The following is a 15,077-nucleotide window of genomic DNA, read 5'->3' as shown; positions in this document are numbered from 1 at the left end:
TCTCCATACCCTTTCAATCCCCTTCCCTGGAACTGCTTTGCAAGCTGCAAAGCAAGCAAATTCTCTTTACTTCAATCCCATCCCTCAGCTGGGACTGGTGGGCAGAAGGACAGAGGCAGGGATGTCTTGAGGGTTGATGCCTACAATAGTGTCAACCAGGGCACTGAGTATTGGGCTAACCTAGGACCACTGTGTTAAACCCGGACTCTTATAGAGGCCTGAAGTACCCTAGGTCAGTAGCAGAAACAGAGGAAGCAAATTCTCTCTGGAGGAATTCTTTCCCACTTTCCAATCATAGGACTCCCAGAGATAAAATCGAGTAGTAAGTCTAGTCGGTGATCATCAAGGACACAAGAAGGCAAACCACCACACATCAGAGTCCTCTTAGGACTTAGAGATGGAAGAATGGGCAGATACAGAATAGAAAAGAACACAGAATATGTATGAAATACTTAGAGAAATAAAGTATAGAATCACACTAAGACAAGCAAGCAACAAGAGACTAGGCAATATGGAATATGACCAGGAATATGGCAGATTTGAAATGTAGATTAAAGACTTTTCAGGGGGATCCCTGGGTGGCACAGTGGTTTGGCACCTGCCTTTGGCCCAGGGCGTGATCCTGGAGACCCAGGATCGAATCCCACGTCGGGCTCCCGGTGCATTGAGCCTGCTTCTCCCTCTGCCTGTGTCTCTGCCTCTCTCTCTGTGACTATCATAAATAAATAAAAATTAAAAAAAAAAGACTTTTCAGGAACTCCTAAAAATGAGATTTTTAAAATAGAAAACACAATAGAGAGATTAAAAACAGTTTGAACATAGCAGAAGCAAGAAATCAAACAAAGAAAATAAAAGATTCCTTATAGAGGAATGACTGATGGTAGACTTAACCGCAATTACTTAAATCAGAAGACAAAGGAATACTATCTTCAAAGAGATTAGAGAAAATAACATTCTACCTGAATAAGCAATGCCATGTGTCAACTTCATCTTCTTCCTCACTACATAGAAAATCTACATTTTCTTACCACCTTGCATTGAGAGAAGTTCATATAACTAGTTCTAGGCACTAGAACATGGGCAGAAGTGGTTTAAGCTAGGACTCTGAAGAACTGTCTCATGGGATATTAGATGCTTTTTCTCTTTTCTCCTTGGTGAACTAGATGCAAACAATCCAATGGAGGACTCTGAAGCCTTTGGAAATCATGGAACTGCTAGATGAAGGGCTCCAACCACTGAGCCACATGAGCAGGAACATTTATATTGAAATGAGAAATAAACTCCTATTATGTTAAGCCACTGAGACATCAGGGTTGTTACAGCAATTGGCCTATTCTGACTAATGCAATGTAGAATTACAAAGCACCTTTCAAGAAGAGGTGAAAAAAACACTATCGGGTAAGTAACAACAAAAAGAATTCACCATCAAGAGACTTTCACTATAAAGAAATGCCTAAAATATGTCTTAAGAAGAAGAAAAATGATCAAATAAGGAAAGTCTGAAATGGAAGAAAGAATAGTGAGTAAAGAAAATGGTAGAATTTGTGTAAATTTAAAGGTTTGTTTGAAGTATAATGCATAAACCGTACATTTTATAATGTATTACTTACATGTTTTATAATGTATATAGTAGAATAATAATAAATAGTAGTAGGACTAGTATAATTATCCCCAATTTCTGAAATTAAAGAATAACAGCATGGGGCATCTGGGTGGCTCAGTCGGTTAAGCATCTGACTCTTGATTTCAGCTCAGGTCATGATCTCAGGGTCCTGAGACTGAGCTCCACATTGGGCTCTGAGCTGGGTGTAGAGCCTGCTTAAGATTCTCTCTCTCCCTCTCCATCTGCCCCACTTCCCTAATCCCTTCTCGTGCGTGTACACACTCTCTCTCTAAAGTAAATAAAAATAAATCTTTTTAAAAAATGATAGCACTAAAATGCTGAGGAAAATAGTATGTGAAGAGTGGATAGTTGGAAATAAGGTGTACTAAGGGCCTTGAATTATTTTGAAAAAGAGTTAAGGTAGTGTATAGAATCTGCTAAGACAAATATAAGATTTTAAGAGCAATCACCAAAAAAAATAGAGCATAGAGCAACCAATGATAGAGAAGAAAAATACTATGGAATAAGTAGCTCAAAAAGAATTCTTTAAAGAACATGGTAGAAACAAATTCCAATATTTCAGGATAATCTGTATAAATGGATTCAATTAGGCTTGTCAGAAGACTGCTTGCTATGTGTAAGAGACATATCAAAATCATAAAGACAAAGAATAACTGAAAAAAGTGATTATTCACTTGAAAGGCTATAAAAGAGTCTTATTCTCTTTCTTTGCACTTTTGAGAAAGCACTCACCTCTTCCTTTGATGTTTCTGAGTCAAGCTGCAGTGTGAGATACATAACGATGTGAGGAGTGTTTAGGATATTTTGCTGGATACCTTCAACTTCTTCTCCCCATAGAAGTTTGACTAAATCACTTGTGTTAGACTGTGCCTTTTTCTGTCTTGGTTGAGTTGTTTCCTTTTTCACAGCATATGCATTTTCAAATGTCAGTTTTACCTTAACAAAACAATGTGTTAATTTTTCAACAAGAGAAGGTCAGCTGCAGTTTTCACAAAGAAGGGTCTGTACATGCACAGACATTTAGGTATGCTGAATACAGCTAAAAATCATCCTAGAATATGAGCTCTTTGATGGCTAGGAATATGTATTCTATTTACATTTGTATTCCCAGCTCCTAGCCTAGTTTTTGGCATATATTATTATTACAGAATTTGGCACATATTATATTTATTGAGTAAATTTATAATTCTCTGTACAAAAATTTATTTATTTAATCACTGTATTCTAAGTTACTGACAACAAAGAAATGCCATGGAAAAACAAAAATTCATAAGATCATATAATTTCAAAAAGAGGAACACTGTATTATGAATGCTGATAGCTCATCTGGGAAGGGTAAAGGAAGAGATTCAGGATTAAGAGGAACTGCATACAACCAGATTAGCTTTTTTTCCAAGTGAGGTGATATCCAAATATTTTTCTCTTAGGCATTCCTTGTAGTCCTTTATTTTTTATTTTTTTATTATTATTATTATTTTTTTTTTATTATTTACGATAGTCATACAGAGAGAGAGAGATTGGCAGAGACACAGGCAGAGGGAGAAGCAGGCTCCATGCACCGGGAGCCCGACATGGGATTCGATCCCGGGTCTCCAGGATCGCGCCCTGGGCCAAAGACAGGCGCCAAACCGCTGCGCCACCCAGGGATCCCCCTTGTAGTCCTTTAAAATAAAGACCGAGGAGAAAAAAAACCTACCAACATGCTGGATCTGGGACTATGAGCCTGAGAAAATTACCTATCAGTTTTACCAAGGTAGTTTTATTTTCACAGCCTGGTGTCATCAGAGAAGATTGGTAAGAATCTAGAATGTGGCCATGTTCCAGTTGTTGAAAGGTAGCTTCCATTTCTCAATTACTTTTCCTTGAAAAATGAAACTGTGTCTAGATGCCAGTTGGCCAAAAATAACTTGTTCATTTTAAAGAAGCATCGATGTGTGTCTTGACTAAAAGAAGTTTTCACTAGATACAGCTAATTTCATGTAGTAAGAACACTATCATAAGTTATATAACCACAAAGTAGTCCTGATGTTTAAAATCTTATCAAAATACAGATAAGTAAAACAGGATATTCTAACTGTAATAATCCATAAGTTTCAAATTTAAACATTAAAGTATAATGACTCTTAAAATTAGATTAAATTTTAAGTCAAAAGATAAATTCATGTTTGATCAAGAAAAAAATCTACTCAATATATGTATGTTACATCATCACACTGTATTTTTAAAAAAAATCATGTACAACCTAAATATATATAATTTTTATTTGTCAATCATACCTCAATAAAGCTGGGGATGGGAAATGTCTAGCCAGTATTTAAAAGCAGATAAACTATACACATTAAATTCCATTTTAGACAAAAATCTTTAAAAGTTATCATCAAGATAGGGGCACCTAGGTGGCTTAGCGTCTGATTCTTGATTTCAGCTCAGGTCATGATCTCAGGGTCTTGGGATCAAGGCCCACATCGGGCATAGAGGGGAGTCTGCTTGTCTTCCTGTCCCTCTGCCCTTACCTCTGCTCACTGTCTGTCTCTCAATCTCTCTAATAAATAAATAAATCTTTAAAAAAATGATTATCAAGATAGTAATAAATAATCTCTAATTTTTAATCATTTATTACAAGAGATGCCATTTTAAGGCCAACTTTATTTAGTTATTTATTTATTTTTTATTTAAGTTCAATTTGCCGACATATAACACCCAGTGCTCATCCCATCAAGTGCCACTCTCAGTGCCTGTCACCCCATCCTCCCCACCAGTCTCCCTTTCCATTACCCCTTGTTTCCCAGAGTTAGCAGTCTTTCATGTTCCATCACCCTCACTGATATTTTCCACTCATTTTCTCTCCTTTTCCCTTTATTCCCTTTCACTATTTTTTACATTCCCCAAATGAATGAGACCATATAATGTTTGTCCTTCTCTGATTGACTTACTTGACTCAGCATAATACCCTCCAGTTCCATCCACGTTGAAGCAAATGGTGGGTATTTGTCGTTTCTAATGGCTGAGGAATATTCCATTGTATACATAAACCACATCTTCTTTATCCATTCATCTTTCGATGGACACCGAGGCTCCTTCCACAGTTTGGCTATTGTGGACATTGCTGCTATAAACATTTGGGGTGCAGGTGTCCTGCTGTTTCACTGTATCTGTATCTTTGGGGTAAATCCCCAGCAGTGCAATTGCTGGGTCGTAGGGCAGGCCTATTTTTAACTCTTTGAGGAACCTCCACACAGTTTTCCAGAGTGGCTGCACCAGCTCACATTCCCACCAACAGTGCAAGAGGGTCCCCCTTTCTCCACATCCTCTCCAACGTTTATTGTCTCCTGTCTTTTTAATTTTCACCATTCTCATTGGTGTGAGGTGGTGTCTCATTGTGGTTTTGGTTTGTATTTCCCTGATGGCAAGGGATGCGGAGCATTTTCTCATGTGCTTGTTGGCCATGTGTATGTCTTCTTTGGTGAAATTTCTGTTCATGTCTTTTGCCCATTTCATGATTGGATTGTTTGTTTCTTTTAAGGCCAACTGTATTTATGTATGTATGTATGTATATATGTATGTATTTATTTATTTATATTTGTTTGTTTTATTGGAGTTCAATTTGCCAACATATAGCATAGCATAACACCCAGTGCTCATCCCATCAAGTGTCCCCCCTCAGTGCCCGTCACCCAGTCATCTCCACCCCCCGCCCACCTCCCCTTCCACTACCCCTTGCTCATTTCCCAGAGTTAGGAGTCTCTCATGTTTTGTCTCCCTCCCTGATACTTCCCACTCATTTTCTCTCCTTTCCCCTTTATTTCCTTTCACTATTTTTTATATTCCCCAAATGAATGAGACCATATAATGTTTGTCCTTCTCTGATTGACTTGAAATATGATAAATACTAATACAGCCATTCTTTTTAAAAATAAGATTTATATATTTATATTTTTATAAAAGATATTAAGCATATTATTTTTAAAAATTTATTCATAATCCTACCAGCCCATTCAACTGTTAGTAATATACTATAAAACAAATTTGTCCTGATGAATAAAACCTTCCAAAAGACAAAAATCTAAATACTGTTTTTTGTTGACAAGGAGTGACTATTTATGATTATATTCAATTTTGCTTCTCTATAGCTGTCTGTGGCATCTCAAGGGCACTAAATTATCTGTCTACCTAAAGTGAATTAAGTTAAATAAACATCTTTTCTAAAATAAGTCTCAGATTTATTTTATTAACAAGTAGAAAAGAGACATGAGGCCTAAATTCATCATATGTATATATTCAGAGTAAAGATAAACTAGGTTAAGATCAGCAGTAATCTGTATAGAAAATAGGAGGGGAGAAATTCTTCATAAAATTTTCCTGAGGCCTTAACAAAACATGTAATATTCCAAATGGAAAAGATCAGCCTTTACTAAATTTTTTGTTTGCTATAAACCTATTGAAAAATGGGCCCTCAATACTACAACAGTGTATCAAAAAAGGCTGAGTAGAAATTTGGGAGGAAAATAATAAGCAAACTAAACAATAATAAAAAAAAATTAGAGATCCTATATGGGAACAATCAAGCATTATCTGATGAAACTTAATATATAGTTAAGGTCAGAGACAGCTGAAGAGACACTGTTTTAGAAATGATCTTACAAAGATGAAAAAGAATATTTTGGTGTGAGTTTTGACCTAAACGAGAACAACTAAGCATTAGCCTAAAGACTACATTCTCAGAGTTGTATCTATTCTAGTAAGTAATGCTCAAAATGTGTATACATAAATAGAAATATAAACATAACCACAAACATAAAATCCTTGAACAAGGACCTCATGAAGTGGGCAGCCCTGGTGGTGCAGCGGTTTAGCGATGCCTGCAGCCCAGGGCGTGATCCTGGAGACCCTGGATCGAGTCCCACGTCGGGCTCTCTGTATGGTGCCTGCTTCTCCCTCTGCTTGTGTCTCTGCCTCTCTCTCTCTGTCTCTATGAATAAATAAGTAAAATCTTTAAAAAAAAAAAAAAAGGATCTCATGAAGTGAATGGCTTGGTGGTCGAGGGCCCTTTTACTGGAGAATGAGGATTTAAGGGTGTCCAAATAAAATACACGGGAACCTTTGGTGGTGTTCCTTGAAAATGTGAGAAATCTAAGAATTTTAGGAAATCCTGAACCCAGAGCTTATGACAGGTTAGATGTCCTCAGCATTAGTCTTTGGTGAGGAGGTATGTATATGAGTGGAGAGGATGGGGAGAAATCTGACAAAGCAAGCATAAGATGAGTTGCATCCTAGGGAAGTTAGGTGTCACAGAGACAGGTTGGGTCTGTTGGAGTATCTGTGAGAGCTTTGCATACCAGTGGTAAACAAGGCAAAAGGTGGTCTTCAGAGAAAGAAATGTGCCTCACAACAGGGAAAGCATCTTTCAGCTGAGATTCTTGTGGGTAGAGAGGTCAAAAGATCAACTGTGACTCACCAAAAATGACAAAGGGAAATGAGGTGGTAAACTCAAAATAAAAATTCACTAATTTTACTTTGGGCAGCAGTGACAACCTAAAATTTAAGACTAGTTTGTTATGCTTAGTGAAAAATGACATACTTGAAAATGAACTAATGTTATACTTGGCAAACAACTGCACTTCTTTTTTGTGGTGTAAGGACGCTTTCTCCTCACCATGTTAAAAACTCAAACAAATACACTCACCACAGACCCATCCATTAAAATTCTTTTAAGAACTATTTTAGCCACCATTCTTCAGATTTAAGTAAAGTCAGCTCCATAATGCAAAGATAATTACACTTCAGCAAGACATTTTGAAAAGTTTACATGTTAAGTAGCTTTAAATGTCAGGATATCTGGTTGCTTTGATAAAATAATAATGGATGAGACAAATAACTAAATCAAGAGTTATGCGCTATTTTTAAAAAGGGGTTGATATACATAAATATTAAGGAATATATTTTACAGAAAATTTTATTAAGAAACATCTAGAGTGGAGTGCCAGGGTGGCTCAGTTGGTGGAATGTCCAAATTGATTTTGGCTCAGATCATGATCTCAGGGTCATGAGACTGAGCCCCAAGTCAGGCTCCACACTTAGCATGGAGTCAGCTTGGTGTTCTCTGTCTCCTCCGTCCTTTGCCCCTCCCCCAGCTCATGCTCTCTCTCTAAATAAATAAATAAACAAACAAAATCTTAAAAAACCCCAAATAAATAATCTAATATAAAATAGTTTACATGAAACTTCTTATAAAAGGATTTTCTAGGATGCAGTTGAGTGTCTGCCTTCGGCTTAGGGCATGATCCCGAGATCTGGGATCGAGTCCTGCATCAGGCTCCCTGCAAGGAGCCTGCTTCTCCCTCTGCCTATGTCTCTGCCTCTCTCTCTGTCTCTCATGAATAAATAAATAAAATCTTTAAAAAAAAAAAAAAGGGGGTGGGGGTTTCTGTTGTTCCTCTGAGGACATTAACCTGTGACATGTTTCATCATTCCTCATTGCCTGTCTCCCTCAAAATGTTTTTTTGTGTGTGCAATTTGCCAATCGTTTCTTCCTTTCCTTCCAGTTCAGGAAATGATGTGCCTTTCCCTGGATCAAAAGACATGCCCTCCATAACTCATCACTTCCAAAATCTTGTTTCTTTAATTATCCCCTCTCTACTTCTATCTTCAACCCTTCCATTTAACAAGCAATGTCTCTTCAGCCTCTGTCAAACAAACAAGCAAATTCTTTCTTTCCTACCATGCCATCCTCTTCACAGATGGGAACCAGAAAGGTTGTTAGAATCTGAAGCAGCTCCAAGAGTAGACCAGTCTCAACTCTGCCCCATGGTTCTCATGGGGTCTCTCTTACAGCATCTATGCTGCTATTTGCCTGTCTGATTCTTTCTCCTTTGTCTGGCAGATGCTTTGAATATTCCTCAATCAAAATTCTGAAGAAATTGAGTCAGACTCAACAAATGATCTCTCCTTGATCCTCTTCTCTTTTGGGCAATCTCACTGAGTTATTCAAGATGAAACCTGGAAGGGATCTTGGACTTTTCTTTATCTTGTAGGAAGTATTGTCCTTTTTGCCTCACATTATTTTAAATCTAATCTACTCCTTCCTCATATCCACAACAATGCTCTGCTTAGGCCTTTATCACCTCTCTTCTGGATTGCAGTGAAGGTGGTCACCTGGTTTCCCAACCTCTAGTCCCATTCAGAGTGAAATATTCCTAAAAGGCAAATCTGATCAAGCCAGTCCTCCACTTTAAAATATCAACACAGATGGTACTTCTGGGTTCTGAGAATAGAGATTTACAAATTTATTTATTTTTATTTTTTTCCAGTCTATTTCCTAGTATTTCCACAGCATATATATCACTTTTGTGGAACAAGGCAATAATAAAAATTAAAACATTCCACCCAACCATCATCTCCTTTAAAAAGACTTTTCCTGGGACGCCTGGGTAGCTCAGCACTTGAGCATCTTTCGGCTCAGGGTGTGATCCCAGGGTCCTGGGATCCAGTCCCGCAACAGGCTCCCTGCAGGGAGAGCTTCTCCCTCTGCTTATGTCTCTGCCTCTCTCTTTGTGTCTCTCATGAATAAATAAATAAAATCTTAAAAAAAAAAAAAAAAAGAATTCTCCCCTTCTCCTGGACCTAAAAAGTACTTGAGAGGTAAGAGTCCAAGACTAATGTTCTACAGGCTAATCTCCTATAAAAGGAGTTGTCTTCCTCCAAAGCTCCAGGAAAACAAGCCATGGCCCAGTGCTTAATACAATCAATCCTGGTCAACTGCAAAATTTGAACCCAGGCTCCCTGATCAAGCCGGGAATGGGTGGCATATACTATAATATTTATAATTATGTGCTTGTTAAATAAATGAGTGCACAGAGCTGCAGCAATAAAGGTCACAAAGTTAGTAATTAGAAGGGCACTTGCATCTTTGTTCTTGTCACTTTAGATATAAAACCTTTTTCTCAAACCCACAACTTCTTACTTAAAAAATTTCAAACCTACAGAAAAGTTGTAAGAACATAATAATTGCCCACGCTTTATTTCTCACCCAGTTTCACCCATTGTTAACATTTTGTCACATTTGCGTTTCTCCTTTTCTCTTACTCCCCTCTCCTTCCCTCCTCACCCCCACTTTCTGTATTCAAAAAAAAAATTTGGCTGAATCACTTCAGAATTATCTGCAGACAATTTAATGCTTCATTGCTGAATACCTGAGCACATATCTCCTAAGGATAGGGACCTTCTCCTACCAACCAAATACAATTATCACACTTAGGAATTCGAATATTAAATATAATACTGTTCTCAAAGTCTGTGCCCAAATTTCCCATATTGTCCCAATATAGCTGTTCCCCACTGCAATCCAGGATCAATTAAGGATTAGCTAGCTACTGTATTTAGTAGGATGTTACTTCAGTCTCCCTTAGTCTAGAACAATTCTCTAGCCTTTTTTTTTCTTTCAGGACAGATAATATTTTTGGAGAATCTAAGACAACTATTTTTGCAGAATGTTAAAACTTGGCTTTATTTTTTTTCTTTAAGATTTAATTTCTTTATTCATGAGAGACACAGAGAGAGAGAGACAGAGACACAGGCAGAGGGAAAAGCAGGTACCCTATAAGGAGCCCGGTGTGGGACTCGATCCCGGACCCCAAGATTATGCCTTGAGCCAAAGGCAGATGTTCAACCGCTGAGCCACTGAAGCATCCCAAAACTTGGCTTTAAAAGAAATTATTTGGGCTTTTTGTACCTCACCTAGCAAGTAAGCTTCACCTCTGGATTTCATTCTGGTATTCTGAATTTATTTATAACAGACTCATTTAAAAATCAAGCACAGAACTGCAGAGTTGGAACTGGGCTCAGATACATTTGCTCAAATCTCTTCTGATTGTAGCTGAGAAAACTGAAATCCAGAACAGTCTAGCAACTTGCTCAGAGCCAGGTTTAAATGGAGCTCTGACCTCATTCTACCACATTACCGCATGGCAGATGTAGCTCCCGAGGACATGCTCTGTCAGATGACAAGAAGCTTTCAGACCATTTTTATACACCGAGTAGAAGTTTGAAATATTGCCATTAGATATTTCCAAATTTAAATGTTAAAAAGTCTCATACAGTAGTCTTTATAAATAAGCATTCCTCTTCTCTGACTGCTTGAATAACTGTTTCAGATGCCAAAGACAGAAAGCAAGTAAAGCAACTTTTTCTGGGACCTCAATTAGTCTGGCCCTCAGTTCTGGCCCAGCAGGGATGGGGATCCACCCAGGTTGTGTGAAAAATGGGAAAAGATCATGCGCTGGAGTCAGTTTCAGCTCCCTGAGTCATTAATTCTGCAACCTTGGAGAAATCATTACATCTCTCTTAGATTCTTTTTCTTCACATATAAAACAGAAATACAATTATTGGTATCTTACAGACTGTTATGAAGAATAAATGAGATTACTAAGAGAAATGATACTAGCAAAACACCCATGTACTGCTTGGTATGTACAAACACTAGTTCCCTTTCCAATTCGACTCCCACCTTCCCTGAACCTCCTAGTTTACATGGGTAGTAGGGACAGGCTTATACTTTACCTCCCTTCCAACACTAACGATTTAAGAAAAACATAGTGTACTAATTAAACATTATCTCTGGCTAAAGGAATTTTAACTATGTTCTAAATCATTATTAAGGAAACATTATGCTAAATGCTGGTGCTTACTTTTGAGTATGACACAGCTATAATACCAATTCTGCTAGTAAAAAATATGCATATATGTTTATACTCAAGGGGTTAAACTAGAATAAAATATTCCAAAATATTAATCATGAATATTCTCAGATGGTGGGATTTTTTTGTTAAAGATTTTATTTATTTATTCACGAGAGATAGAGAGGGAGAGGCAGAGACACAGGGAGAGGGAGAAGCAGGCTCCATGCAGGGAGCTTGACGTGGGACTCGATCCTGGGTCTCTAGGATGCCCTGGGCTGAAGGTGGTGCTAAACTGCTGAGCCACCCAGGATGTCCAGACGGTGGGATTTTAAAAGATTTTGTCTCTTCTTAACATTTTTCAATTTTTACAATAAGCATGTATTACCTTTATAATAAGAAAAAAGTTTATTTTCTAAAATAATAAAAAGATTTTAATAATATACATCTTATGATAGGATTATATTCTCCAATTATATACTGTCAAAATCACTGTGAACTTACATCAGGAAGGCAAGAATGTGCCAGAGTGATGGAGTATAACATACTCTGAATATGATAAATTCAAGCAATTCAAAACTTTTTCTTCCATTTTCAAAACAAACTGCTGTTTTTTTCATTTAGGCACAGGGTGTACATACTGGCACGTAAGAGCTGTGTGTGCGTGTGTGTGTGTGTGTGTGTGTGTGTAAATATAGAACCACACTTAATGCAGCAAGATGCTCATGCCATAAAAGGCAAACTGGGCAAACAGCAGATACACGACTCCTATTTCATACTTAACGAGGACATGCAAATATGGGTGGAATTGTACCAAAATATTTAAATCATTATTTCTTCCTTTTTTTTTTTTTAACTTCTGAGTGTGCTTAGCTGAACTTGTACATGTTAGTTAAACATCAGTAAAATGTGACTTCACTGTGAACATAATTTGGGAAGACAGAAGAGACACGGTTGAACTCCGGCAACAGTGGCAGGCACCTGCAACTGATGGAGGTGAGAAAGCAAAGACCCTGACCCGGGGCTCATGTGCAGCCAGTTTACTGGGGGAAAGCTGAGTTAGTTGTTACAATACTGTAATTCTTCCTTAGTGATTGCTAAGTAGCTGCTGTCTGAGCCCCATTAGGTGCGCTAGTACCCTGGCTCACCCTGGGACCTCTCCACATCTGGGACAACAGTGTACCCTATTTCAGCACGATGGCTGCTATCTGCCTGATTGTTAATATTTCAAACACCACCCCATCTCTACTGGCATATCTCTATCCATTCCTAGGCACTGCCGGTCACTGGCTATACCATGGTTATTCTAGCACCTTCATTTTGCACTTCCAAAGGTAGCTACTTGGATAGAGCATCCATGTGTGTCTTTGGGGCGTGTATATTTGTGTGTGTGTGTGTGTGTGTGTGTGTGTGTGCATGCACGCACGCATGTGTGTTTTAAGAAGAGAAAAAAAAAGAGAAAGAAGAGAACATAAGAATGTTATTTCTTAGAAAAAAAATAATTTCATCATGGGTCCTATCATTTCAGAATTTCAAATCAGATGCAGGAAGATTTTGATTTATCCGGGATTCTGTTCTTTTTCCTGATCAATCCAGAAAGTGCTTCATCCTCTCACAGTCTGATGGAATATCTAACCTATCTAAAACATATCATCCTCCCTATCCCTCAAAAGACAAAAACTAATTCCTGATACTAACAGGAGCAGAGCATTCATAAAAAGAAAGTACAGCATTTTCAAAATACATCTAATGACCTAAAAATGTCATCATCTATGATACGAAATGTCAATGCTTAGACTATCAAAATAATATTATAAAAGAGATTTCTTTTTACCTACAAGGAATGAAAAATAACTCACTAGCTCAATAAAAGCTCAGGAATAAGGCTAAACTAGATATCAGGAAAAAAAATCAAGAAAATAGTATAACTAGTTTTTAAAATAAACAAAGCCATGTTAAAAAAAAAAAACTTCACAGGAATAGTGATTTTAATAAATCAGAGAAAAGAAAATTCCATGACTAAAACGACTCCTCTAAGAACTGGATTTTCAACATGTATAGTACTTATAATAGCAGGTTGGTCATGATATATTTTCTTATTATTGTCATTATTCCTGCTTTACATAGGAGTTTTATTTGTAGATATTTTATCTATTTAGAATAATCTCCAAAAGCTAAAAATGTTAACAAGAGCTAAAATTTTTTACATAGTCAAGCATGTAAGTGTAACTCACCTTATACATGATAATTTTCAGAATCTTAAAAAAGAAAACATTACAAGTTGTCCTTATTTTCTGTAATCCATCATAAAATACAAAAACCGTTCATACCTGCATAGGTCCAGGAATGCAAGACAGAACTCTCTCTATGTTCTCAGAGGTCACATCAACATCGTTCACAGCAACAAGGACATCACCTGAAAACAGAATAACAAAGGTTGTTGTATGACTATCCAAACATTAAAAACTAACTAAAACTTAGAACATTTTTTTAAAAAGCATCGATTCCAACCTCTTCAAAGTACTATGGAATTCATTATGTATTATTATATAGCTCATAGCAGCAGAGCTAAGCTCCCATTCCACTCTTTTCTTATATTATAATGCAGCCCAATGTTATGCCATCACTAAAGACAACCTATGGATATTTAAAGAGATGAATATTCTCATTTCGGATACAATTGGGAGGATTATGTCAACTCAAAGGACAAATACAAAATTTGTAGCATAAACCAAGTACTTACACAGTAAAAAAATTTGGCTGAAACTGTAATTAAATCCATGTGGTACATCATAACTCAACATGCTGCAGCATTCACTGTTATTATTGATCTGTGTCTATACACGGCTCTTTGTTTCAAAGGCCCCAACCATAACAAAATTCACAGCATGTTTTGGTAAAAGCTTCTTTTCCACGGCTTTTCTGTAAATGTGTATGTTTATCAAACTTTCATAAAATAAAGATCAGTGTTAAAATGGAAATTACTTTTATAACACAGAGGTAATATCAATATTTTTAATTAATAGAAATATATATACACCAAGGTTATTTTCTATCATTCCTAAATATATCATTAGGAAATGGACCAAATAATTAATATTCACCTAACAGATATTTATTGAGCACCTACTGTATACCATGCACTGTTCTAGGCACTACAGATAGAGAACTGAATAGACAAAAATCTCTACTGTCACAGAGCTTCATACTCTGGGGAAGACGGATAATAGACATGTATACAGATAATAGTGTTAGTAGACAATTCTCCATCAGTCCCTCATGTTTTTGTACATCTTGTAAGGCAAGGCACTGAAAGTCCTGGTTCTGGATTATTATTTCAAGAATGTTTGTGTAGTGAACAGCCCTGAACAATAGAGCTACTGTTGTGGGGAGTAATCATCTGAAAACATGTCTAACAAAGCTCTAAAAGCAGGAGACATACATGTATTGTCATAACAGATATGAAAATTAATTAGAGTGAGTGTAGTATACATATTTTTAAGTGTTTAGTAGAAAATTTTCTCTTTCTGTAACAGAAATATTATATCCACTTCTCATTCTCTAACTTCTCATTCTCAGCATCTCTGTGACTCAGAAGTGGCAGGCTTCCTGGACATCGTATCACTGCAGTGGGCAGCAAAGTTCTTTCTTAACAAGCACACAAAAGTCATTAGTATGCCCTGCCAAAGGCTGAAAGGAAATGAACTGCATGAATTGGTTTGAACTATTAGATAAGAAATGCTCTGCAAATTACTGATGGAAAATTTTATCAAGATACATTC

The 15,077-nt window shown here is 37.0% G+C and overlaps 1 protein-coding gene across 6 annotated transcripts in view; it reads right to left on the bottom strand.

Annotated features, from left to right (window-relative positions):
• INTU (inturned planar cell polarity protein) overlaps positions 1 to 15,077 on the bottom strand; it is an 84,308-nt gene that overhangs the window by 41,846 nt on the left and 27,385 nt on the right. For 5 of the 6 annotated variants that reach the window (XM_055317056.1, XM_055317057.1, XM_055317058.1 and 2 more), the window contains exons 3-4: positions 13,626 to 13,711; positions 2,357 to 2,560 (exon numbers count right to left, since the gene is read on the bottom strand). In XM_055317056.1, the coding sequence (XP_055173031.1) occupies positions 2,357 to 2,560; positions 13,626 to 13,711 (290 nt within the window). The remainder of the gene's footprint in view (positions 1 to 2,356; positions 2,561 to 13,625; positions 13,712 to 15,077) is intronic. The other variant, XM_055317059.1, reaches the window with a different exon arrangement.

This window comes from Nyctereutes procyonoides, unplaced genomic scaffold, assembly GCF_905146905.1.
Source record: "Nyctereutes procyonoides isolate TBG_1078 unplaced genomic scaffold, NYPRO_anot_genome, whole genome shotgun sequence".
NCBI classification, from domain to species: domain Eukaryota; kingdom Metazoa; phylum Chordata; class Mammalia; order Carnivora; family Canidae; genus Nyctereutes; species Nyctereutes procyonoides.
This window is presented reverse-complemented; position numbering and strand designations above follow the sequence as displayed.